The sequence below is a fragment of the Neolamprologus multifasciatus genome, chromosome 8, assembly GCF_963576455.1.
Source record: "Neolamprologus multifasciatus chromosome 8, fNeoMul1.2, whole genome shotgun sequence".
NCBI classification, from domain to species: Eukaryota; Metazoa; Chordata; class Actinopteri; order Cichliformes; family Cichlidae; genus Neolamprologus; species Neolamprologus multifasciatus.
This window is the reverse complement of record NC_140446.1, coordinates 7,214,062-7,240,961: the sequence shown is the minus strand read 5'-3', so window position 1 is coordinate 7,240,961 and position 26,900 is coordinate 7,214,062. Positions and strand designations below refer to the sequence as shown.

Here is a 26,900-nt window from a genome sequence, read left to right as displayed (position 1 = left end):
GTAGCAAAATCACTCTAAGCTTCATTAGCCTATTGCACTATTGCAACAACAGTGTTTGAGACCTAAATATATCAGTGGAGAAATATAAGGCAAATATAAACTACTAAAGTCAAATGGATACATGTGTGAATGTACTGAGCAAAAATGGATGACTGTATGTGACTTATATGACTGTATATCAACAAAAAGAACATAAATATCCCTCGAAGGCCTACTGTTCGCAGACTCACAGTCACCCTTCCGGATGTTATTAGGTAAGTGAGACAAAAATAGTTTTGACATGTCCTTTGCAGTGACCAAGCCCCTCTCCACTTGGTTCTGTCAATCAAAACTCAAAACAAGATGGCAGGCTGTGGGAGCTGGGTCTTCTTTTTAACAGGCAAGTTCACTCGTAAAATGATTTAGCTTCATCAAAGAATAACTTTCGCTGACCTTCCTCAACATTAATTATCAACTCTGTGTTATTTAGTAAAAACACTCGCCCTTGATATCAGCTTTTAAGGACTGTGCGTAGGATTCTAGCCTCAGGATATGTGTGTTGTCATTTTTTTAATGTCAGATTTAAGGTTTTGTTTGCCTTTTTTGACCCTTCTTATAAACTGTTTGGTGTGTGTGTGTGTGTGTGTGTGTGTGTGTGTGTGTGTGTGTGTGTGTGTGTGTGTGTGTGTGTGTGTGTGTGTGTGTGTTTTACACTTCCACACAGTGTGTTCTGCCAGTTTGTTTGAGGCCAGTTCTGACATCAAAGTTACCATTCCTGTGGGGAAGTTTTTTACACATGAACTGTTTAGAGAGACTTTCCAGAACGACTTTGAACCTTTGGGCAAAGTCTACGGTGAGACAGAATGATCTAAATTCAGTTAAAAGGATAAGACATCCACATGTGTTAACGCTGTTTTTCTCTGCTCTTTTTGTGTTTTGCAAATCAGGCATATTGTACAACGACCCCATAATTTTTAAGTGCAACAAACAGAATTTCCCAGACCTCCCAGAGTGGTTGCGCTTCACCCAAAGGAACCCCTATGACAATGGCTTCTTGTATGGCACACCAATGTCTCCAGGAAAAAGTATAATCGAGGTGTGAAATCATCATTTACACCAACATTGGCACAATATTCTAGCATGCTGCACATCTAACATTCACCTCTGGCCTTACTTTTGCACATTCTTCTGTCGCGATGGTAGGCCAAACAAAGATAACATTCCAGCACAGCTACAGTGGAGACAAATATGAAAAATATGTGGCTATCAAAAACAGCTGTCAGGATTTGTTGTCAAATCCCCAGAGACAAAAGCCTTGGGCCTCTTCTCTTCAGCTGCTATTTTGAACCAACATTAAAAATTCAGGAAGTAAGCTGTCTTTGAAGAAGAAGAGATACAAATGTCAGAAGTGACACTTTAGTCTCAACCAAACAGAATTTATTTCAGTTAGAAAACATGCTAAATTTTTGGTGTCAACACAGAACACAGCTGTATTCTGATTCAAAACTTTTCCCATTGTAACAAACTACACGCCATTTTTTAGGTGCATTCATTTTTTTGCTTTTGTTTAAACAGTTCATCCTGTTTTTGTTTTGTTTCGCTTTTCTTTTTACAGAACAGTGAACATAAAGTATTAAGCAGCTATACAGCAGAAAATGTAAGATATTAAACTAATCTTCGCCGCTTTATTTTCTTTATTTTCGTTTTAGTGTAAGTTTTAAATTATTAAGAAATAATTTAAAGGTTTTGAAACAGATACTTTTTGTTACTGTAAGCAAAAGCGTTTTTCATACACTAATGAGCAGACAGCAGCTAAAGGCACTCTGGGAAATTGACAGCAAATGGAAAAGCGGAAGTGGAAGTTTTGCAAAAAGTGCTCTTGGAATGCATATGAACTGTCATAATCTTAATAATATTACATTTCATTCTGACAGATTTATGCCACCAACCAGCGAAGCTATGACACAGTCAGACACCTTCTCATAATCAAAGTCGTTCCAGGTATTTGCGATGAATTCCATTACGTTTAAGTCCCAAAATAATAGTTATAATGAATGTGGGTGTATCAAATGTCGAAACTCGCCGGTGTATTTACAGAGAAGATTCTGCCCTATCAAGTCGAAGTCTTCATCAAGCTGAGAGAGATTGAAAAAGTGCTGCCCTCTACTGTTCAGGATGAGATAAAGCAGGATTTGCAGAAGCTGTGGGACACAGAGATCTTGGAAATGATCAACATCACCAACGCCCTCGACCGTGGTGGCAGAGTTCCACTCCCTCTTGCAGGGCACTTTGAAGGGTAAACTGACATCTGTACATTCTTATACATACTGGGTTTATTTAAAATTATGTTTTTTTTAGTACTACTACTTAAGTTTGTTGTATTTTATTAGCACCGTGTTTGCTGCTGTAACAGAACTTGCTTTGGAAAAAAATGCATATTTAGTCAAATTTGATTTGTGACAGTGTGTATGTGAAGGTAGGGTCAGAGGAGTATTTCTCCAAATGTCTCCTGAGGGTGCTGACACCGGAGAACAAAAAGCTGTGCAAGGAAGAGGCCAAAATCAAAGTCCCTGGAGAATGCCACTTCTGCATAAATCCCAGCAACTGTATCACCTGGTGCAAGACGGAGCTGGTGAGGCCAGAAAAGATGCACGCCCAAGAAGGAACATATATATAAATATATATGATTAAAGCTTCAATCGATTATTTCATTTTGTCTCATTAACTACTAAGCAGAAGCAAACAGCGTAAAGCTGTTTATCTCATCTGCTGCTCTGTGCTTCATTTTAACGCTCTTCCTCCTCCTGCAGTTTGATTTGACGAAGATGAAGCCGAAGCCACCTGCTCCCACGATGGGTTCAGGGATTTTGGAGGCTGGAGAGGACTTCAAACCTCTGGAGTCTCCTCCAAACAGAGACTATTTCCCAGACTACATCGTGACAGTGATTGTGCCCCTGATCCTCGCCATCATCCTGTTTCTGCTGCTGGCTTACGTCATGTTTGGCAGAAGGGAAGGAATGTATGTATCTAATTTTAAATCTAATCTCTGAATAAATATGTAAAGGCTTTGCTCTTCCCTCTACTGGGATTTTATGTAGTCATCCAAGTGGGATAAATTCCACCAAGGATGGGAATCTATTTATACTTTTGATTGATCCAATATTAAACGGATATTTTACTCTTTTTCTATAGTGGCAAAAGGAATGCAAGAACAAACCAGTAAGTACTTTGTTTATAACAGATTTTGAAACCTGATTGTTGTCTTTCAATTTAAAACATGATCTGATGGTTAACTTTTTAGTACCAGTCAGCTAAGACAGCATTATAAGTGATATTTCACAGAATGAATCTGAAATATAGTGCAGCAAAAATATTTCCAAGCTTGCAGAAAAAAAAAATCTGTATGCGATGTGTGCTTCAGAATTCAGCTGTACCACCACTACACCATCCATGAGAACACTGACGAGCTGAGGACCATGGCTGGAAACAGAGGCGCGCCTCCACCCCTCTCCACACTGCCCATGTTTAACAGCCGGACTGGAGACAGGGCCTCCCCGCTGCAGTCTGACAGCATCCCACTCATCATGGCCCAACAGTAAGCACCACACTCATTCATTCCTATCAGTTACGTGCACTGAGGTGCCAGTCTATTAGGTACACAATAATAACCTAATGTAACACCACTCTAATGTTGCTCTGATGATGCACTGGGTTGTTCTGATCAGGGATGCTTCTCCTGTAATTTTCCAAATAGTATCGCAGGGTGGAAATTTGACAGCACTTTTCTGTTTTCTCAGTTCTTTCAATTTTGTAAACACCACTTGTTGAAACGCATCCCCAATCCTGCTGTGTCTCTTTCAAAATTCAAATTCAAATTCAAATTAAAATTTTTATTTGTCACATACACAGTCATACACAGTACGATATGCAGTGAAATGCTTAGACAACTGCTCGTGACCTAAAGAAAAAAGAAAAGGCTATGAATAAGATAGGAAATAAATATGAAAATAAAAGGGTAAATTTAACCAGGAAGGAATAAAATAAAATAAAATATAACAATTAAGTTAAGAATGAGATAACTGTACAACACAAATTAGAATGAGGGGTAAATTTAACTGGGAAAGAATAAGATAAAATATATAAATTAAAGTTGAAAATAAAATAACTGTACAACAAAATACACAGTATAGAATAACTGTACAACAAAATACACAGTATAGAATAACTGTACAACAAAATACACAGTCATGTGTAAGTTCTTTGCTAGATTTCCAAAAAAGATCACTTTAAATATTTACAAAAACATCCTCCTCCTCAGAAGCAATACATACTGTATATATATTAGGGGTGCAACGATACTTGTATCGATATTGAACCGTTTGATACAGTGCTTTCGGTTCGGTACGCATATGTATCGAACAATACAAAGTTATTAAATAAAAATTTATTTTATCAACTTTCCTTCTGCCACTGTCAATATGTGACATATTAAAATCACGTTTGAATTTGCGCTTGTTTTTTGCTTCCACTTTGCAAACTGTGCGCAAACTGTGTATAGAGAGCGACAGCACTGATTGGCGAGTGATGATAATTTGCGCACCAATTCCTCTGACATCGTCTTATCAATCGTTAGCTTACTATGCAGACATGACAAGTGAAATCTCCCGCAGCTTAAACATGTGAGAGGTTGATCGCGCAGAGAATCGCTGAGCATTAAGTGAGTGCGTGTGTAAAAGCAGCAGGATATATATTTTAGTTCTACTGAGCCAAATAAGACAGGTCAGCGTGAAGAAGTGACAGCCAAAGAAAAGCTTACCACAAAACGGAAAAGTTATGACAAATCAGACTATAAGGCAAAAAGAAAGTGCAGCTTTATGGTTTCATGGACAAAAGAATTTCTGTGGCTGCATTATGACGAGCTAAATAACCAGGGCTGCACATAAGTGGTCCGCAGGTGCGCATTCCCTGTCAAAATAAAAAACGCGCACAAGATAAGAAGTTGCAACGCTTGTTTGCGTACATAAGATTTTCAGGAGGAGGACAGACATTTGTTTAGAACTCTTAAAGATGTCGAAGAAGCTCCTTTAAGCAATTACTTTGGTGTTCCTCCAAAGAAATGTCAGAAGGAGTCCGAACCACAAAAGAAGCGCGTATTCTCGGAAAAGTGGTTGCAGGAGGTGAGCTGGCTTCAAACAAATGATGAACGCACAGAGATGTGGTGCAGAATGTGCCGTGAAAATTTAATAAATGACATTTATTTTGTATCGAAAAAATATCGAACCGTGACACCAAAGTATCGAACTGAACCGAACCGTGAATTTTGTGTATCGTTGCACCCCTAATATATATATATATATATATGAGGGGTGACTCAAGTCTTTTGCACAGTATTGTAAAACAAATGAAGCTTATAATAAGTTACATCAAAAGTCATTCTTGTGTCCATGAATCAACACCATTTCAATAGAAATTGTAACCAAACAGACGTCACAAATTACCAAATGAAAATCTACATACTCAAATATGTTTGTATGACCAGCAGTTTACAATCCGAAGTATTTTGTTTATTAGAGTATAGCATATAAAGAATAAGTACTAACATCTCATCACACCTGCCATCTGCTGTTGGTGAAGTTAGTGTCACTATTACTGCTGTGTTGCATGAGTTACTCTCCAACAGTTGTAATAAATCATAATAAATAAAGTAGTTTTTAATTGTATTTATTTTCTTACTCTCTTGGTAGAGATCCATACAGTGACACACTGCCCAGGTAAGGCCATTCACAGGATTCTCCTCCGCACTGATTCTGCTCGGTGTTGCTGATTATTCTAAGAATATTTTTTTTTGTGTGTGTTTACAGGAAGTGAGAGCAGCGATGGATAAGATATAGCACATGGAGTATTATTAATAACATCTCTGAGACACAGTTTGTGGATTATATTTGCATTTGGATATTATCATTTCTTCCTGTTTGGGTTCCATTAAAGTAAATGAATAGTATACTAATAGCTCAGATGTTGTGTATATCAAGTTAATTATTGTCACACGTTGTGAACTAATACATGGGTCATTTTATAAACACTGAAGCATGTTTTGTGGATTAAATATTTCTTTGGTTCATATGTTCTGTGAAAATATTTTGTTTATATTTATTAATTTCTTAAAAGGTATGTGATGGGAGACAAATTCTACAGCCTGTGTGATGTGTGTAGCATGTGTGTAGCATATTGATTTACTAGTTGGACAAACTTTGGAAGAAATCCATTTGATTTGATTAACCCAGGCTGCTAAAAATGTATATTATATGAACGATTCCAGCAAAAAAATCATGTTCTTACTCTGGCATGTTCTATGACTGACCTGCAAAACGCTCAATATCCATTCTTTATATTCATCTTATGCTTATTTAGTGGTATTACAATAATAAATAAGAAGGGACAGCTTCAGTTTAGATACGCTTTTAAACACAGGTTGTACATGCAGTAGATGTCAGGTAGGGTTTGCAAGTTGGAGTTCAGCACCTGCAGCACGCATGTTCTGCTTTATGAGCTCAAAGTAGAAATGCTTTGTTTACACTTTGCTTTAGAGAATCAGCAGCTGCAGCATTAAGGGAGCTCGAAAGGATAAAGATGAGCTCAAATGTATGTTTAATTTGGATCTGTGTGTATGCTGTATATACAAAAGAAAAACAGGATATTTTTTTATTCTTATTTCTTACTATAGTTTTGTATACACTCACTGGACATTTTATTGTTTGGTGTCCCTTTTGCCTTCAGAACTGCCTCAGTTCTTAATGGCATAGGTTCAACAAGGTGCTGGAAATATTCCTCAGAGATTTGGATCCATGTTAACATGATAGCATCACACAGTTGCTGCAGATTTGTTGGCTTTACTTCCAGGATGTGAATGTCTACATCCCAAAGGTGCTCTCTTGGATTACGTTCAGGTAACTGTGGTGGCCGTTTGAGTACCAATGAAGTCATGTTCAAGAAATCAGTTTGAGGAGATCAGAGCAACTGTGACATGGTGTGTGATATCCTGCTGGAAGACACTGGGGTCATAACGGGATCAGCATGGTCACCAACAATACTCAGATGGGCTCTGGCATCTAAACAGTGATTAGTTGGAAATGGAGCTCATTCCAGGCAGTGTGTTTCCACTCTTCTACTGACCTATTCTGGTGATTCCATTTTAATTGTAGCTTCACTTTCCTGTTCTTACCTGACAAGATCGACACCTGGTATGGTCTTCTGCTGCTGTAGCCCATCTGCCTCAAGGTTCAACATATTTCTTGTTCAAAGATGCTCTTTGAACATGATTGTAACAAATATTTGAGCTATTGTTGCCTTCCTATCAGCAAAAAGGAGTCCAGCCATTCACCACTTTCTCTTTTTTAAACATTCTCTGTAAACCCTGGGAAAGCTGGGAAAATCCCAGTATATAAGCAGTTTCTGAAATACTCCGACCAGCCAGTCTGGCACCAACAACCATGCCACGTTCAAAGTCACTGAAATAGCCTTTCTTACCTAATCTGCTTGAGTTGAAGGGCATTTATTTCACCATGTCCTAAATGCGGTGAGTTTCTGCCATGTAACTGGGTGATTAGATATTTGTGTTAATGACCAGTTGAACCCTAACAAAGTGGCCGTGAGCAGACAGATACATGTGGGTTGTCGCTGCTATGCAAGTAAGCTGTGATGTTCTGATTCACAGCATGATTTTGTTTGTTTTCTTTCTTTCGTTTGCTTCTTATCCTGACCGGCTTTACACGAGTGATGTTGTTTTTATCTATAAATATCTGTTTTCTAAGTCACCTCATCATCATCCCCTCATCACATTCGGTGAGTTGGGCTGTGACAGTATGAACCACTAATCAGTTTTGCCAGTAAATTGTCTAGTGACAAAGCAAACTATGAAGAGGAGATCAGTTCAACAGTTTACAGATCATTCATCACTTATGGCTGGATCAAAAATAGGTTCACCCTCTTCTTAAAGGGTTGCAGCTTTTATCTGGTTTTGCAGGATGAAAGCCTTATGAAGCCTGCAAATAATAGCAGCTTTGCAGTGCACTGCAGCAGTAATTGTCATTCCAGTTTGCTTCTGTGCTTTGGCTGCAGGAAGCAGCCGTTATTGCATTAGACATCCAGAAGGAGTCGCTGGTGGTGTATCTTCATTTGGTATGGGCGTTTTCTCTTCTGGGTCAAGCATTCATTTCTGCAAAGTTAGCTCCTTGTTTTTCAGTGTGACAAGGAAACAACTACGGCTGCTTCACCGATAATCCTGTTACAGTAAATTCAAACTGCATTTTGCAGTATTTTAGGTTTGGTTTCTTAAGAAATTTAGCTAAGGAGCCAATAACTTTTTTAGGCACAAAAAAAGGCTAGAATTTGGTAAATTGGCCTTGTTTTCACTGCTGCTTAACAAAAAGTAGTCAGTGCAACTGTTGTGGAACAGTTGATTTCTAAACACATGGACAAAATTGCTTCTGTATCTCTCGGCCAGAGACCTATCTCTCTAAAAAAAAATCCCAAAAAACAGCTTCAGCGTGAGCTATCTTCTCTAAAACCTCAGTTTCACAACAGTTGCAAAACAGGACAGTGAAAACTCTGCCACTGAGTAGACCACTTCACATGCTTTATTTCAGCACCCAAAATAATTAAACACATCTTGATTTATTATACATGTACAAAATAAGTACAGAATCTCTCTTTTAAACCATGAAAGTGGGTCTGCTTCAAATTCTTTTTTAAGAAACCCTTCGCAAGAAAGACATCAACAAACAACATAAACAACAGGGTGGGAGATGTGTGCTGTTTGGTTTTTGTTTTTTTAGTAAAGAGGAGTTTTCCACAGGGGCAAACAGACAGAAAGATCAACATTGAACACATGGGCAGGGAAAATGATATTGAACCAGACATATTTGCATGCAATACAATTGCAGTGATCACTTTTTCAGAGGACCTCTGTTATCAAACCAACACTTAAGAAGAAAACAATTGCACTGCATAGACAACAAGACAAGGAGTCAATTTAATAGCACCAAAGGTTCTGCAGGCATTAAGTGGCAATGATTCCAGTACGACAGTGTGAGTTTCACCATCAAACACCACTAGCTGGACCTCACTGAATCGGTAATAGCACCTTTGAATGGTTTTAGTGTTCCCCCAATAGACTTGTGGTGTGTGACATAGCAAAAAGGGGTGATGTCTTGTTATGAGGTAGCCATCTAGATTTTGCAATGAAGGTGAGCTTTTTAGTCTTGCTCTTTTGCTGGTGTTTGCTTTCTCTGCTCAGCGTTCAGGTGTTTTTCTCATTAATTTAGAACAAGAAGACACTTCACACTTTTTACAATTTATTTAACACCAGAAAAATGGTACATATCATTTGTTGTTTTCAATGTCCTTCTGCAGTGGTAGAAAATGGCAAAAGTCACCTGTGTTTCATTGCATGTGCAGATCTGGGTTGTTGTTTTTTTTTTTTTTGTTTGTCTTAATCTCCGGGGGGAAATTTTACACAAGCATATATTATTTTCTTGTTGCCAGTGAAAACAAAAGATTCTTTTTAAAGTGTCCTCGCAGTTGGTTTCGTTTGAAGTAGCAGTCCCAAAAAAAACTTCTCATGATTGGAAAGACACAAACACTGTCTTCAGTAGAGTGGTTTTAAGCATGTGGACCAATGGCAGCCAAATGAATGCATAGAAAGAGGATTTAGAGATGACTGCTAGAAAAAAAAACAACAATGTCATGTCCATATTTCTTTCATTTTTACAAGAAGCAAACAGGGCCAACTTGGACGCCAAATTCCTGATCAGGTGCACCAACATCCATAGGAGCAATGTCAATGATGGGCAGGCGGGATGTTTTTGATGTCTTGTAGTCAATGACTGTCTTGCCCCATGTGCCAGTGTGTGACTGTAGAGAGAAACAGAAAGGAGACATAGTAAGAGATTAGTTTCTCTTTTCTTGTACTTGGATCCTGTGTAAGTTTAGCCCTGGGGCAAAGAGAGAGCACACTCACCGTGCAGCCATCCTCGCTGACACTGTATGTGAAGCGGTTGTTGCCCTCCGCTCTGATCTCGACGTCGTTGGATCCCTGGAGAAGCAGAGCCTTCTTCAGGTTGCCGGTGGCAGAATCCATGTAGGCGATGCTGTTCTTGCAGTGGTATGTAACGTTCTGAGAGGCCTGGTTGGACATCAGGCGTATGAAAGTCATCTGGATGTTGACATCCTCGAGATCAGCTCCATCGCTGCCATACTGGAACTGCGTGACGGAGAGAAGAGAAGCACGCATAGTGTCACAGGCCTAATAGTAAAGCATGAATACTGTCCAGGTTTGTTCATTTGCTCTGTTTTCTCACCTGGAATCCACCGGTCATGGACTCGCTGAACCAGACGTGCTTCTTCTCTCTGATGTTCTTGCTGAGGTACCAGTTCTTCATGGGGATGGTGGACTCGCTGGGGTAGACACAAGTCTCACCAGTCTCCATGTTGCAGTGGACCTTGACGGCATCCAGAGGAGAGCCCTGGTTGGGATCAATCCAGTACATGCCTGTAATATAATACAGGGACATCAAAAAAAGAAAGTCTCACACTGAGCTCACCCTCGTGTTATACTTTATCTAAACGCTGTGTCAGAGAATTGATCTGCGCTCACCGCTCTTCCACTCAGGGTGGCACATCCTCAGATCACGGCACATGCGGGCTGGGCTCTTCTGGGTACCGTCTGGGCTGCGGATCTTCTCGACCTTCTGTGTCAGGGTCTTAAGGGTGGTGTCAACCTCCATGTCACGATCGCGCATGACATTAGGATCATCAGCGCGGTAGTGGCCACCACGCATGGGATCAGGGGCCTTCTCCTGATGGGGATGGACGATGAAGTCCATTCCACTGCCGGGAGGTCCAGGAGGTCCAGCAGGTCCGGGAGGTCCAGGAGGTCCCTGTTTTGAGACACCAGGGGTTGCTTAACTTGTCTGAAGGTGTAAGAATATGGATAAAGTAATGATAATTGCTCAACTTACAGCAGGTCCCATCTCTCCATTGCGACCACGAGGTCCAGGAGGTCCAATGGGTCCAGGCATACCGTTCACACCATCCTTACCAGTGGCGCCGTTTGATCCAGAAGGTCCCTGTGGAGGAAAACCAAATGATTACCTTTTGCCTTGAACTGATTGACAAATTTGAAGGAAAACTTTAAATAAAGAAAGTTTTGTGTCTGTTAACAGTAGTACTTACTCTAGGTCCAGCAGGTCCAGAAGCACCAGCAGGGCCTCTCTCTCCAGGGGATCCCTAGAGACAGATGAGGATGCTAACATGAACTATGGTATAACAAAATATAGTAGAATATAGAAAATGTGATAAAATCAAGTTTAATAAGTCCATAAATCAATTTTAAAAAGTGAGACTGATTAATGTTGTATTTTATAAAACTTGATGATGCATGTAACTAGCAACTGTTTATAAGACCTTAATAAACTCCAGTAAATATCCACCTGAACCTTAAATGCAAATCCAGCTGTGGGTAACGGGATAAATGCAGCTCTCAGCACAAAGTTTTTATTTCTTCCAAAGTGCTAATGTGGTAACTGTTACTCACAGCAGTTCCGGGCAGACCAGATGCACCAGTGAATCCTCTGTGTCCCTTGTGGCCTCTCTCTCCAGCTTCACCAGCCTCTCCTCTGTCTCCCTTAGCACCAGCTGGACCCTGAATAAAAGAAAAAGAAGATCCAGATGCCATCTCATCATTAGACAGTAATCAGTCTTCTTGAATATGTAAAATTTATGTTTCATATTAATAATACATATTATACAATGAAAAACGTACAGGACCACCACGAGCACCAGCAGGGCCAGAGGGACCAGCAGGACCAGAGGGACCCTAAAGGAAAGAAAGATATGAACATATGAATTCAGAAAAAATCACAAGTGTGTTCATTTTGTTTAAATGTGCTCAAGGTAGCTACAAAGTGGACTTACACTCTCTCCACGGTCACCAGTTTTGCCAGAGGGGCCAACTCCTCCAGGAGCTCCAGGAGCACCAGGAGGTCCAGGGGCACCACCCAAGCCAGTCTCTCCACGGTCTCCCTGTGAGTGCACATTTCCAGTGAGAAGATAGTTTCATGCATGTCAATATTATCAAATTAGCCAAGTTAAATGGGGTTACCTTAGGGCCGGAAGGACCATCACGACCAGGTGCACCATCATGACCAGGAGATCCCTGTGGAAGTAAAGCAGTAAAGATGTTCGCCAGCGAAACTGAATTTGTGGGAATTGTGAGTGCATTTTTAATTGTACTACCTGAGTAGCCCGATTAGCCCAATTAATGGTTAAAGTACAGAAAAAAGGGACTTCTTACCTCACGGCCAGCCTCTCCAGTTGGACCAGACAGTCCAGGGGGTCCAGCAGGTCCAGGGGGTCCGCGCTCACCGACAAGTCCAGATGGTCCCTGCTTTCCAGGCTCACCCTAAAGAAAGTGCATAAGAAGTCAGTCCTCTAGATTCCTGTGGATGCTCTTTGCAGAGCTGAACCTTTCTAAGCAACACCCAGAGAGAGAGACACATACGAGAACCCAAATGTCCAATGTGATCAAATCAGATATTAGCTGGTCTTTCACCTTTAGATGTCAGATGGTCAAAAGGAAAACTGTGGAATATTTCCCAAGGAATATTATAATATTACCATGTCCTTACACAAGGATGGTTAATCTAACATTGTATGTGTCCAAATTTCTTTGCTACTAATTATATATTTCATAGTGAGTTTGCTCTTTGCAGTACTAGTTATTATTCCTATAGCCTACATAGTGTACTCAGTATTCGACGATGCATTACAAAAAGTTGTGTCCAAACAAATGCTGAAGGTTACAGGTCAAAAGGGCAGAGCATGACAATATAGACTCCAAAATATATTTGACCTAGTAATTTAATGGGAAAGTGTATTATATATAATGTGTGTTTATCACAACAAATGCATGCTGTTACTTTGATCTGTCATGTTTTAAGTGATGTAATTAACAGAGTCAAGAAAATGAACCAAGTAGTCTAAGTTTTTTTTCTTCATCTTCTGGTTGAGCTCACTGTATTGTCCCCTACACAGAACCCCCTATATAAGCAGGCATAAAGGATTTCAGACACAAACTCACAGCTGGTCCAGGCAGACCACCGAAACCACGCTCTCCACGCTGTCCAGGGAGACCTACAATACCACGCTGTCCAGCAATACCTTGGGGTCCAGGGATACCAGCGGCACCCTGCACATAAGGAAATAATGGTTAGTTATGTTTTAGACTTTCAAAAAACACATAGAATATCTATTATGGACCAAAAGGGTAACAGTGACTTACAGGGGCTCCATCAGAACCAGTAGATCCTTTCTCGCCACTAGGTCCTGGGGGTCCGGCAGCACCAGCCTCACCAGGGCGGCCAGCAGGGCCAGTCTCACCACGAGCTCCCCTTGCTCCATCTTTGCCAGTAGGTCCTCCGGCTCCAGGGGCTCCAGCAGCTCCCTGGAAACAACACACAATGTTATGGTAACATAAAAATCACTGATCACTGTTCCAATATAACATAGATAGATCGCACTAAAAATGATCAGAAACTCACAGCAGGGCCAGGGGGTCCAACTCTTCCAGCAGGTCCAGGGAAACCAGTAGCACCCTAGCAAGACACACAACCAAACCAAATACGTGATCAATGAAGCTTTAAAACACATCAGTAACTGTAACTACAAATAATCTCATTGAGTTTGTAAGTCAGAGTGTCAAAAGAAAAATATGAATGAATACTTACAGGGGAACCAACACTACCACGAGCACCTTTGGGTCCAGGAGCTCCGGAAGGTCCCTGTTGACAGAAATATTTGCAAGTGAGGAATCAAATACCAACAATGCTAATTAAAATAGGAAAAATATGAATGTTTATGTAAACAGTATATACAATTTCTTATGAACACAATAATGAATCTACGGTGCAAACCCCCCCCCCCAGAACATTTGATTCCATTTATTCTATTCCATTTACTATATATTCACCAGATGTATACTACAAATCACAATGAAGGTCAATCTACCTGAGGACCAGCACCTCCAACAGGTCCGGCAGGTCCAGGAGGACCAGCGTCTCCCTTGGGTCCACTGTCACCACTCTCGCCCTTAGCACCAGGCTGACCATCAGCACCCTGAGGTTGGAGATGAAAAGAAGAAATGCATCAGTGCATGGCTTTTTTTGCATCTCAAATCTTATCCAAAGTCAACACATTTGACTTTTTTTAAGCATCTAAATTAGTGAAAAAAGGGTCTTACAGGAGGTCCAGCAAATCCGGCAGCTCCAGGAGGTCCGTGCTCACCACGGTCACCCTGTTGAAGTAATAAAGAAAGGTCATTCAGTCATAATAATGTGCATATCAGAGTTATAAATATTTTGATTGTTTTTCCCCAGGTTTCAATCTGATTTTGAGTTTAGAAAAGAACTTACAGGGGAACCACGAGGACCACTAGGTCCAGCAACTCCAACAGCACCAGGCTCACCCTAAAACCAGAGGTGAAGGAGAAAAAAGGAGGTCAGTAGGCACATTAGTTGCTAATCCCAATCACGTATTTTATGATCTTGCAGATAAACCATATTAAAGCCAAAATTAAGTAAAGCACTGAATTTCTATTTAACTCGTGGTTGGTCTTATTATCTTTTAATATTGCATTAATGTGGCATGCTTTTCATCATGTTTAATATAATTATATCATTGAATTATGCATACTGTAAGTGTGGGTAAAAATGTTGTAAGACTACTAACAAATTTCACTCCAGACATGAAAATTGAATGAAGGAAAGGTCCTGTAAAATTATTAAACTCGAACAGCTAATATTTGAAGGCCAAAACCAATTTTTTGTCCAATCTCACCTTCTCACCCTGAGCACCAGGAGGTCCAGGGACTCCAATAGGACCGGTCAGACCACGTGGGCCATCTTTGCCACCGGCACCATCAGCTCCCTTGCCACCAGCCTCACCCTAAAAAGAGAAAGGTTACAAAAAGTCACTTGTGTTGATATAAAAATTACACAGCTACAGTTATTTGAATCATTACAACATTTCTAGAGTAATTAAATCTTTATTAAATATTGGGAAAACATGATATAAGATTTCACATGATATAACAGGTATAATACATAAGATATTTTATCTTCACTGAGCTTTAAAAAATTGAATGATGAGAAAATTGAACTGTGCACGCTTTTTTCTTTATACGAATGGGTGTGATACTCACATTCTCTCCTCTGGCACCGGGGAGACCAGCGGCTCCACGCTCACCAGGCATTCCCTGCATACCGGGGGATCCCAAACCACCGGGGGCACCGCCAGCACCAGGCTCTCCCTGGGTACACACAAAAACAGGAAGACTCACATTGTTATCCAGCTAACACAGGTCACCGGAGCTCAACAAATGAACCATGTTGGTAGATTTGTTTCTGTTATGATAAGCACAATGAGTTTAAGAAAAGAAGAATTTTGCTGGTCCTAAATCTTATTTTAGTTATTTGCACCGATGCCCAGTGATTTTAGTCTTGAGACATTTGTTGTTTTGCAGCATTTTCTAGTTTCTCTAACTTATGGGTTAATTAGTTTTGCACTCAAACCTGCAAAACTAAAGTGAAGAATTATCTTTACAGGCTTGACATTACAGGCTGATTACCACCAGGTGATGGGTGTTAATGTGTTTTTCTGGATCTCTGATATTGCTCTCTGTTGAATCTGAAGCTCAGGTTGTTTCTGTCATAAAAGCAAATATAAATTGTCCACAAAGTCACCTGTTGATGAAAAAAACACCTTTACTGCTACTGTTTTGCTTGTACACATTTATGTTTAGCAGTTTCTTTAAACCTTAAGCATGTGAAGCTATAGACTAATGAGAACATGTTGAGGCAGAAAGCTTGCTCTATATGCTCTAAATATATTATTGTTTATTCTTGAAATGAAATAATATACATACAAAATGCTAAAATTACCTTTTTTTTTTTAATTACAGAGGAGGTAAAATCCATTGGCTTTATAGTGTGGCGGGTTACACCTTTACCTAACAGGCAAAGGATCCCTAGTTTAATCTCAGGAGAAGATTGGGGCTGCAACAGAAACCCTGCATAAGGATCTACCAGTCAAATATGTAGTGACAAAAACAGACCTGCAAACTAATCTACGATATACAGGAGTGTGTGTTTTTAACATATGGGTTTTGTGATGGTTTAATAGTGTTGCACAGCAGCTACAAACACTAGATCATTTTTATATGCGATCCAGGTGAGGTCTGGGTTGAAAAATATGTCCTCTATCTTTAAAATGCAAATAAATAGGACTGTGACAAACATTTCTGAACTGAAAACATTACAGTTCCTTTGCAACATAAATAACTTGCTTGCTACTTTTAAGTCTTTATATAAATATGATTATTCTTGGTGCCATATCCACTCTGAACATCTGATTTTTAATGAATGTGTCGTTTAAATGTCCAGGCAGGCTGGTTTATACTATAAAAGAAGAGCTTAAAAACAAAGGGCAGAAATACTGAATAGTTTGCTCTCCTTGTTTTCTGAGAAAAGCTGGGAGTAGAAACATACCTGAGTAAATATGTGTTTAGTTTTTGGTGGTTTACAACTTGACATCAGGTAGATTTTTCAATTTTATTTCTGTGCCATTTCAAAAAAATGGACTGGATTTGACACATGGCAAGAAAAAAAAAGGAATCTCAAATGCCGAATCAGTAAAGTTTCTTCATCGTTTAGATGTTTTTCTGACCTACCTTAGGTCCATCGTTACCAGCGGGTCCAGGAGCACCACGGGGTCCGGTTGGGCCAGCAATGCCAATTCCACCACGCTCACCAGGGAATCCTCTGTCACCCTGAAGGAAAGAAGGAACTCATCAGCCACAAAATGTTTTGCCAGTAAGTTGATGTCTACCACAGGAGCTGAAAATGTTTTGCTTCTGCAACAGAGGGGATACTCACTCTTGGTCCAAATGGGCCAGAAGGTCCTGCCTCACCAGGAGCACCCTGAATAAAAGAAGGAGAAGGGAGAGGGTTATGACATCTGACTTACTGTGTCAACATGAAGACAGAAGGGGGGAAAGCTGGTTCTAGTGTGTCCTTTGTAACTGACTACATACCTGCTCACCAGGCTTGCCAGTCTCACCAGTAGAACCTTGGGGTCCAGGAAGTCCCTGCACAGGGATGAAAGGTACAATGTTTTAGGGTTATCAACTGACGTTACAACACAACAATAGATATGAGAGTGCTGTGGCTGTTGGAATAATGTCTAAAGCCCACCTGGAATCCAGGAGGTCCAGCGGGTCCCTGCTCTCCTTTCTCTCCAGCAGGTCCCTAAACAAAAAGACGAGAACAAAATGATACAATGCAAACTCTGATTCACCTTAAGCATCCATGTCAGCCACATAAAAGATACAACTATGGCTTCTGCCCTCTGATACATCAAACTACTCAAATGCTATGCAAACATAATTTCTGTTTAATAATGCAGATAAGATACATACACCGGGGCCAGAAGGTCCAGGAGCACCAACATCACCGTCTTTGCCTGGAGCACCCTGTGATTAAAAACAGCTGTTACACTCTGTTTCCACTATTATATTAATATATACAGTCTTTAAAGGTGGAACTTGTTTTAAGTGACTGTTTAAGTGGGAAAAGTATAATTACTTACAAGAGCGCCAGCAGGTCCAGTTGCACCTCTCTCACCAGGTTTACCACCATCACCCTAGTAAAAAGAAATAAGTGCATATTTATATCTGCCACATGGGGAAATTCTGCTCTATTATTTCTATTTAAACTCATTTCTATGGGCTAAAAAGAAAAATCACATCCATGACATCTGGAAAGACAATGAGCAGAAAAGCTCTGTAAACTCACAGAAGCTCCTTTGGGTCCGGGGAATCCCATAACTCCAGGCTGTCCTCTGGATCCACCGGGGCCAGGAGGTCCAGGGCGACCATCTTGTCCAGAAGCACCCTAGATATAAAAAAAAACAAAAAACAAAAAATGAAGTTCTAAGAGTGATATAACATATAACATATGTTTATTTGAGGCTCAATACTTACAGCAGGTCCAGCTTTGCCATCAGGTCCAGGGCTTCCAGGGCTACCAGTCATACCCTGAGAAGAACAGTTAATGTGTAAAATTCATGACCAAAACATCACAGAAATGTTGCATTTGAAGAAGTACATCGTCGTGCTAACCTTCAGTCCAGGGGCACCAGGAGCACCAGGGCTTCCAGACTCACCAGTGGCTCCCTGACCTCCCATTGGGCCAGGGGCACCACGCTCACCTGGGGCACCCTGTAATGTAAGTTAATAAAAGATCTAGAAGCTGTGATACTGGATACAATTTATGACTTAAATGATCAGTAATGGCTTGTTTAGCTATTCCGATAGGTTTGAATAAGTTGGAGTAAGGTGGCTAAGTGATTTTAGTTGACTAACTCACCTTGCCACCAGCACCTCCATCAGCACCAGGGAAACCACGAGCACCAGGGGCACCCTAATGGAAGAACAGAGACACCGACCAAGTCATTAAAAGGGAAGTAGGTGCTGGGCTCCAACTACTAAGATGAATCCCCGTGGGAATTTAGCACACTGCAATTTCAGAACACTTTGTAGAAAAAGAAATCAAAGGGTTTTAACATGGACATTTTCAATTAAAACATAAGGAGTGATGGTGAGAAAGTGTTGCCTATTTTAATGCTGTTTTCCATAAGGCACACAAAAAGCAACACTAAGTATCAATGAGAAATGTCACACGGTCGAAGATAAAGAGGGACAAACATACACGCTCTCCAGGGGGTCCACGGGGTCCAGCACCACCAGGCTCTCCACGAGCTCCTCTCTTTCCCTCCTCACCAGAGGGGCCAGCAAGTCCCTGAACTCCAGCGGGGCCCTGCAAAAGAAAGGAAATTTCATTAAACCAAGCATGAATTTATTATCTTGGCAAGATGCAGTGGAAACTGTTCAGGATCATTGTATTTTGAAGCTTACAGCCTCTCCCTTGGCACCAGGCTCTCCCTTAGGACCAGAGGGACCAGGGTCACCCTGTTGGCAGAAGCATACACATTTTATTTAGCTATCAGGTAATCTACGATCTATAAAATACTGACAAAAACATTAAAAAACACTAAATCAATTGCCAACGCACATTGTTACCCTTAGGGCCAGGAGAACCAACAGCTCCCTGAGCTCCAGCAGGACCACGAGCACCGGGGAAGCCAGGAGCACCAGCAATACCAGCAGCACCCTACAGATGGAAAATGTGGGGTGTAAGCACACTTCATGTGCAGGACTGAAATGGAATAAATGTAATCATTGTAAATGATACTTACAGGAGCACCCTTAGAGCCAGCGGAACCATCAGATCCAGGAGCACCCTGTTAAAAGAGGAATAATATAAAAATGTTGAAAATGTTCAGTGTTTTTTTATTATAACATCTGAGATAGACATGATGGTATGTGTAAGTTGAGCATCTACTCACAGCAGGTCCAGCGGGTCCAGCAGGTCCGGGGTTACCAGGCTCACCACGTGCTCCCTGGGGTCCCTCAGATCCACGGCCTCCTGGACCACCAGACTCTCCCTGTGCACAAAGATAAAAATATTTCATAAATCTGCACCTCCAATATTATGTCTGTGCTCTGATAAAGGAGAAGGAGACCACACTGAACATCAGAAACATAATTTAAAGATTAAGTATTATACACACACATAAATATCACTCAAAAGACAGGAAATTTTCTATCAAAGCTATGGTGTATTGCTCTTGGCTATACAAGTGGAAATAAAATGTATTTTGAGCGTAAAGCATGCACCTAACAACGTTATTCATGAAGGAATTTGAGCACAAATAATGTGTGTTTTTAGAGACATAACTGTCCTCACAATAATCCTAAAGTGATTTATTTAGAAAGAAACTTCAAACTGCATGATTGTTCTCTCATCATGACTGCTTCTTTTATTCTCCTCGTCTTTATTCCTAAAATAAACCAGGAATTTGTGACATCATAGTAGGTGAAAGTTACAGGATATTTAAAATAGCTCCTTCGGTAATGGCATCAGGAAGGAGAGGCACCAGAGATTAACGTGCCATTAGAAGCCTACTGATGCCATCTGGTGGTTAGACTGTTCACCTGAAGTATACAGTATTAGGCTAAATACGCTATTAGCATTTTACTGCTTGGGCAATAGGCTACAATCCATGCTAACCTTAGAGTATATTGTAATTCAAATGGCCTGAGGGTGAAATCTTGCCAGTGCCAAGAAGCTTTAGGCATTCAAAGAGCTTTACAGACCAGATGTGTAAGAAAAGAGTGAAGTGGGTTAAGCCGAGACCTTTCTCATGGGAGAGGAGAGATGCATGACATTGGACACAAATTTCTCATTTTGGGAAATTCTGTGTTTCTTGAGTTAGATGTATGTAGCTTCTACACGATTCTTACTAGGAAGTTTGCTCATTTTAAGTCCAAACAAGGCATAAGAGTTCCTGTAATGTTCTACTAATAAGCTACTAATAATTGGGGAGTTGATGAGACACCTAGTGAGGGATTAAGGCGATAATAAGCTAAAATATTGTCATGGTTCTCCAAAGCTTTCCTTGGCTACCTAAATTTTGAGATTAGACTTGAGAGAGCTTTACTGTCACCATTATCTAATGGTTATATATATAAAGGTCAATCAGGAAAGCTATTATGATATCATATGTACTCTTGAACTCTTTTGAGTGACTTACCTTAGCACCAGCACCACCAGGGAATCCAGAGGGGCCAGCAGATCCAGTAGGTCCCTGAAATTTAATATAGAGCATATTAAGACACAATGCTGAGCCACAAACATTGTAATAAATTGATTGGAAAGCTGAGGAAGAATCCCTTCGTTTATGGTATGAATCTCTTACTAAAGCATTTTGTGGACAGATCTAAGTTATAGTCTCGAATGAGTTTGAAATGAACAATGCAAAATTCAGTACTTACAGGAGGACCAGCAGGACCGGTGTTGCCATCATTACCACGAGCACCCTGCAGAGGAGAGAAGAGATGACATCAAATATTTTCAGATCCAGCCAATAGTAAGACACGAAACATGAGAGAAGAACACAACCATCTCCCAGCTTTTGTGTTGTTTTTCAGTAGTAATTATGGGTCTTTTAATAAGTGACTAAGGAGAGGACAAGTGCTTACAGCAGGGCCGGGAGCTCCAGGGCGGCCTCTCTCTCCGGGAAGACCACGAGCACCCTAGAAAAGACAAAAACAAACCAAGGTCACAAGAAGGTTTGGCCTAGTTTTTGAAGATATGCGTTGGAAAAAATAGCAGTTCTGCATCAAATCTGAACTGTTATTACAAAACAGTGTTTAATCCTTAAAATGATTCATATGTCAACAACTTGATTAACGGGAGCAAAAACGTACCATGGCACCAGGGATACCATTCTCACCAGAAGCGCCAGGCTCTCCCTGTAAACAAATACAGGAAAAAGACAAGAGATCAGCTTGAAATTGTGGTTTTATAATGATGCAGACTAATATCATTTCACAATGAAATGCCATCATTGTGAAATCTTACCTTGGGGCCAGCAGGTCCAGAGTCTCCCTTGGCTCCATCTAGACCGCTGAAGCCCTACAAAGAAAATTAGCGAGCATTTTAAACTCAGTCACCACTCATAACTGTTTAAAAGTGATTTTTTTTCTTTTTATTACTATTCAGACTCACTCTGTGTCCCTTGATGCCTGGAAGTCCAGGGGTGCCAGGGAATCCACGACCACCCTGCATGAGAAAAAGAAGAACAATGTGAATAACTTCGACTGCATTTTGAAGGTAGCACAATGAGGCCTGGAAAACTGAACATAATGGATAAATATGTGGAAATGAATATATTTCACAACAACTTGCTTGTCCCTGCATACATGCTGAATAACAGCTTTTCTCATAAATGTCAGTTTAGGTTTCATTTTTGGCCTACCATCTCCTGACCTTTGCCCTAGTGGGAACCACTCACCTGAGGTCCAGCAGCTCCGCGCTCACCGGGGCGTCCAGATTTGCCAGCCTCACCCTGTTGTAAACACACAGAGATGCGATGAGGAATATGAAGTAAGCTCGTGCAAGCAAACAATCAACAAAAGCAATTACAGACCTCAACACATTTAAAAGAATAGCAATATCTATTTTAAGGGAACCAATATTAGTTATGTGTCCCTGTTAGCTAGGCATGAAATTTCTGTATGAAGTGTCCCAGCAAACAAGCAAAGACATGGAATAAAAATCTCAATAGATCACTTACATCATCTCCGTTCTTTCCAGGGGGACCAGCAGGACCACGAGAACCCATTGGACCCTAAAAACACCAATAAATTACTGTATTAGCAAAACACACTGCTGACTATTTTAAGCAAGTGTCTGAATATGCTCTGTGCTGCTCTAGGTACAGCACAGGGAATTGGTTGGCATGAAAAAAGTGATTTGTGTCAGTAGGTCAGTGATTAAAACAGGAAGTAGAATGAATACAGGAAGTATTTTGTCTAAAGACTTTCTGGGGTTCACAACCGACTTTTACACTAGCTCGAACTGGAAAAAGGCACAGACAAAACAAGGGAAGGTAGAGGTTTAGTAGAACGTCATGTATACTCACAGAAGCTCCGGGCTCACCAGGCTCTCCAGCAGGTCCAGGGAAACCCTGAGAACCCTGAGCGACAACGAGAGAAACATTTCAGTGTAATAGCTTCTTTAAAGTATTCATTTTCCTGTTTTACATCTAAAGCAAGAAAACATGTAGGGAAGAAATCTCTGGCCTATTGTAATTGCATGGTTTTGCAAATGCATGGAATACTTGGACTACCATTTATTTAATAGAGAAATACTTACAGGTAGGCCGGTAGGTCCAATAGGACCACGTGGACCCGCAGGACCCTATTGACGAAGGCAGAGAAGAAGCCAATAAATACTTGCACCTATACATAATTATCAAATGAGGGTATTTTGAGAGAGATAAAACCTACTTACCATTGGGCCAGGAACAGGTGGGCTACTATATTTTGAGGGGTCAGAATATTGAGGAGAGAAGTTCTGTGGGAGGAGCACACAAAGAGTTAATCACCAAACACCTCAAGGTACAGTTACTGGCCCAATGTAGTGGAAGACGATAGAAGAGCATGAAAAACTTTGCACAGCACACCATCTTCCCCCCTACTGTTAGGTCACTGTTGTATGTTACATAGTCGCTTGCTAACGCACACCCTATAGTGTAAAGACTCGTTTTCTAAGGTAGGAATAGGATGTTCTGTATGGAAATCAATATGATCTATTCAAACATGGACATTTTAAAATAGTAAGAATCCTTTTATGTATCAGTTCAGGTCACTAGATAAACTTCGAGCACTCTTCACTTTGAGACATTAATGTGAGGAGAAGGGAGCTGTCAGTACTCTCAGTGCTGAAATACACATGGAGGAACTGTCCCAGCTTTGAAGTGAAATCTTCAGCACCTTGATTATTTAATTGGCGTTCAGTATAGAACTGAAGACAATCCATGCCAGATGGCAGAAGTAACATGGAAAAATGAGATGGGTCTCATTTGTCATCAACGAAACTCAGTCCCTGTCTTGGATGTTCTGATGCGATGATACTTACTCCGCCAAGGCCAGGGGGGCCAGGGGGGCCAGCGGGGCCAGGTGGGCCAGGATCGCCAGGGATTCCATTAGCGCCGGGATAACCAGGAGGACCCTGGGGAAAAAAGATTAATTAGCAATATTCGGGGCTAGTTATTTCAATTATTTTTCTTAACTTCACAAAGCTGAATAGCAAATATAAAGGGTCTTACAATATAAGGGAATAAACAGAAGAAGTGATGTAGATGTAGTTTTAAGTACTTAAAACTAAAAGCTTCAAAGTTGTCCCTAATGTTTCGCCTCCTCCTCCAATTTCTCTTTAATCACTTGTGAAGTTTGCAATGACCTTTTGACCTTCTGACCTAATTATCAAAGGTCATCAGTAACAAGCAGCTTCATCAGAAAATCAGTTCATCAAATCAGTTTGTGAGGGCTCGCTTAGCTGATGCATAGTGAGTTTGTCTATTTTGACTAGTGAAGAATATAGGAAACAAAACAGCCTCCTTCTAAAAACAAACACAACCAGCCACCTGTTACGCACCAATTATGGTGATTCAAAAGATTTGGAACTAAAGCTGAATAAAATATTATTATATCGCACGAGAACAGCAAAAAACAACCATCTTTGTTTCAACAAATGTCAGAAGAAAACCATATTTCTGAAAGAGATAACAGACCCTATCTGTCACTTGTACTGACAGACAAAAAGAAGATGTCTTCAATAGTCTGAATGTTTTTAATAATTTAAATAATGCAGCACCTACCGGGTCTCCCTTGGGGCCAGTGGGTCCTTCGGGAGTTGTCTATGGACAGACAGAAAACTGGAGTTAGGCTAATTCATATACAAAATAATTAGATATAATAATAATAAGACTAATAAAAATAATCATCATCAAAAGGGAAAGGTACCTCTGTATAATCTTGACCTGGAAACAAACAGAAAAAAAATGTCAGCACCTCTTTAATGTTCATAGGAGACACATTTATTCATATTTAAAGATAATGGAAAAGGCGAAAGTGATGGGTAACTGTAAGCAATAAGTTGTCTGTAGTTATTTGTGAGTGAAGGCTGAATCATCCATGAAATGCTGGATTTCTCATAATTATCAACTCCAACCCAATCTAAAACGTAACTGCTAAGTAATTTTTGCAGTGGAAAAAATAGGAAAGTAGGTATAAGTTCGGCAGAACCCTCTACTTTCACTGCATATGTGGACTGAATGGGAAATTATATAATCATTGCCAAACTTTGCCAAAGAGCAGGGATAATCCATTGTTAAAAGAATTCACATTTAAAAATTTAGGGATCAAAACGTAATCCAAAATGATTCGGTTCTGAATGAAAAATCCTTAAACAAGCAGGCAGATAGGCAGGCAGGAAGGCCAAGGGCATTGAGTCCTTTTGAGGGCAGAAAGCCATGGCTGGTCAAAAATGGAGCAAAAGGGGAAAGTGGGTGGTGCCAAAAAGCTAAATAAAGCTCGGAATTGGTGAGCAGTACCATCAGGGCAGATAGGGCAGCACTCTCCGTCTGGAATAATGGGATCGGCGCAGTCGGATGTGTCCTCACAGATCACCTCGTCGCACATGACGGTTCCGCTGTCGCAGACGCAGATCTGGCAGGGTTCTGGTTTCCATACATCCTTGTCGTTGTACAACTGTCCATCTAATGTGCAGCTGCCAAATGTTCCTGAGACAAGAAAATCACAATGAGTTAGGCGATAATGTGATGAGAACAAGAGTTCTAGAAGTTAGTACAACTAATTTGTGTTTAGATTGGATAGTTTGGCATTTGCTACACCTGCACAGGTGTGCATTATGGTGGATGGGCTTTTGCTTAAAGACTGTATCAAATTCATATAAAAGATCAAGGGAGCTAGTACCACGTAGACCAGACTCTAAATAACACAAACACAAAGCTGGCATATTTTATATAAAAACTGTGGGCTGTTATTGACCTTAGAAAACTGTGTGTTTGGTGACTGATGTGTGATCAGGAAACGAGCATATAATAAAGTCTAACATCCACGCACATCTACAGGAACTACATATGATTTGAGCTTGTCAAATATAGAAATTCTGGCTGCAGAGAGATAAGGGGTAGTAATGGTCTTGTCCAACTGTCCTACGTAGATGGTCCCTCCTCAAACATTTGATTATAACTCTGAACGGAAAGTTTCGTGGGGCCTACGCAGATGTCAGGCAGTGGATATGAGGTTGGGCCAGAGAAATGGGAGGATGAATGCACAGTTCCAGTATTTGCCACAAAGCGGCGCTGTTACCCTGCAAAAAAAACACCTTCCGCGCCCTCGCCGCTTTGGTGATTAATTGACGTCTAGACTGGCGTTTTTAACTGTCGACGTCAGACTTAAGCGATTTTTCCATTCTCGCTTTTTTTCAGGTAACCGTGTCCAGTTTTACACAGCCTGAAAAAACGTTTAATTCAGTGTGCTTCTTAGACATGAGACATGAAGTTTTGCCTAATCTCTCACACTTGATTACCAAAATAAATTCTGTCTGCTCTCTCTTGATGCGTTTTTGGTGAACTGTTGATTAAAGATCAAGTCAGGCTTTGACGCATGTTTATCAGCTAGAATGCAAACTTATAAAACTAGAGAAGACTGCTCTCCAGACAAAACAGATATAAACGATTTGTTTTATCAGACTCATTCGCCAATCTAAATTTTCTTCATGCGTGTGCTTCAGATCTCATGGAGCCATTGTCCTGTCACTGCGCATCAGACACAATGCAGCTGCTCCCTTCAGGTTTGCACTCCAGCAGGAGGACGCACACTGAGCATGTATCTGCACGCCAGTGAAAGGAGCAGTCAATAATGGAAAAAATCCAGTCTATAAATTCCTACTCGCTTCCAAGTCTCCAAAGAAACCACCAAAGCGCCTCACTGCGTAACAACTTTCACCATGTCTGCCCACTGGAGTCGGGTATCCCGCAGAGGACGATCAGCTCCAGCAAACTGCTCAGCATCCTTTGCTGGCTATCCACATCCTGAGGGTGCCAACGCTCCAAAAACAACTCAAATCAATGTTTGAAAGTGATACTTACTATCATCCTCGCCTTGACCTCTCGCCAAAAGCACTGTTGCGCTGAGCAAAAGCGCTAACCGAAAATCCACAAAGCTGAACATGTCTAAATATTAGACATGTAGATTCTTTGCGGAAAAGGGGAATCCTCTATCTCCTCAGACACCACTCATACACGGTAGGGTCCGGTCTGTGTGTAACTCCAATCCAGACCCTAGCAGAAACTCCCTACTGCCTAAACAAATG

At 40.7% G+C, this 26,900-nt stretch overlaps 2 protein-coding genes across 6 annotated transcripts; one reads left to right on the top strand and one right to left on the bottom strand.

Annotated features, from left to right (window-relative positions):
• sgca (sarcoglycan, alpha) lies at window positions 1-9,535 on the top strand. 2 transcript variants are annotated; one of them, XM_085170204.1, is made up of 11 exons: window positions 8-379; window positions 704-832; window positions 927-1,075; window positions 1,914-1,980; window positions 2,077-2,275; window positions 2,443-2,611; window positions 2,790-2,998; window positions 3,172-3,198; window positions 3,401-3,574; window positions 5,724-5,750; window positions 5,841-9,535. In XM_085170204.1, exons 1-11 carry the CDS (start codon window positions 343-345, stop codon window positions 5,845-5,847), a joined length of 1,194 nt encoding a protein of 397 aa, XP_085026330.1. In that variant the 5' UTR covers window positions 8-342; the 3' UTR covers window positions 5,848-9,535. The 2 variants fall into 2 exon arrangements, with proteins under 2 accessions (XP_085026331.1, XP_085026330.1); XM_085170205.1 differs by lacking the exon at window positions 5,841-9,535 and having other exon boundaries at window positions 1-379; window positions 5,724-5,754.
• Window positions 9,320-26,900, bottom strand: col1a1b (collagen, type I, alpha 1b). Of its 4 annotated transcripts, none has more exons than XM_085170194.1 (51): window positions 26,677-26,900; window positions 25,114-25,302; window positions 24,524-24,540; window positions 24,379-24,417; window positions 23,637-23,729; window positions 23,010-23,072; window positions 22,872-22,916; window positions 22,639-22,692; window positions 22,291-22,344; window positions 22,009-22,062; window positions 21,723-21,776; window positions 21,576-21,629; window positions 21,422-21,466; window positions 21,194-21,247; window positions 20,987-21,031; window positions 20,746-20,799; window positions 19,498-19,596; window positions 19,348-19,392; window positions 19,164-19,262; window positions 19,007-19,060; window positions 18,801-18,908; window positions 18,459-18,512; window positions 18,212-18,310; window positions 18,074-18,127; window positions 17,886-17,984; window positions 17,680-17,733; window positions 17,510-17,563; window positions 17,286-17,339; window positions 17,126-17,179; window positions 16,968-17,012; window positions 16,763-16,861; window positions 15,236-15,343; window positions 14,872-14,979; window positions 14,448-14,501; window positions 14,276-14,329; window positions 14,044-14,151; window positions 13,764-13,817; window positions 13,578-13,631; window positions 13,319-13,480; window positions 13,118-13,225; window positions 12,332-12,439; window positions 12,140-12,193; window positions 11,953-12,060; window positions 11,801-11,854; window positions 11,573-11,680; window positions 11,212-11,265; window positions 11,003-11,105; window positions 10,634-10,894; window positions 10,338-10,528; window positions 9,998-10,240; window positions 9,320-9,891 (listed from the first exon to the last, which is right to left on the bottom strand). In XM_085170194.1, exons 1-51 carry the CDS (start codon window positions 26,756-26,758, stop codon window positions 9,745-9,747), a joined length of 4,308 nt encoding a protein of 1,435 aa, XP_085026320.1. In that variant the 5' UTR covers window positions 26,759-26,900; the 3' UTR covers window positions 9,320-9,744. The 4 variants fall into 4 exon arrangements, with proteins under 4 accessions (XP_085026320.1, XP_085026319.1, XP_085026321.1 ...); XM_085170193.1 differs by having other exon boundaries at window positions 10,634-10,916; window positions 10,998-11,105; window positions 26,677-26,899; XM_085170195.1 differs by lacking the exons at window positions 21,422-21,466; window positions 21,576-21,629; window positions 21,723-21,776 and having other exon boundaries at window positions 10,634-10,916; window positions 10,998-11,105; window positions 26,677-26,899.

Excerpts from the sequence above, each read along its gene's own strand:
- sgca (XM_085170204.1), top strand. The coding sequence starts at position 343 with ATGGCAGGCTGTGGGAGCTGGGTCTTCTTTTTAACAG. Across the intron at positions 1,076-1,913 it reads CAGGAAAAAGTATAATCGAG|ATTTATGCCACCAACCAGCG; the intron begins GTGTGAAATCAT and ends TCATTCTGACAG. Across the intron at positions 3,199-3,400 it reads AGGAATGCAAGAACAAACCA|AATTCAGCTGTACCACCACT; the intron begins GTAAGTACTTTG and ends TGTGTGCTTCAG.
- col1a1b (XM_085170193.1), bottom strand. The coding sequence starts at position 26,758 with ATGTTCAGCTTTGTGGATTTTCGGTTAGCGCTTTTGCTCAGCGCAACA. Across the intron at positions 17,734-17,885 it reads CCGGACCCAAAGGAGCTTCT|GGTGATGGTGGTAAACCTGG; the intron begins GTGAGTTTACAG and ends TCTTTTTACTAG. Across the intron at positions 17,340-17,509 it reads CTGGACCTTCTGGCCCCGGT|GGACCTGCTGGAGAGAAAGG; the intron begins GTATGTATCTTA and ends CTTTTTGTTTAG.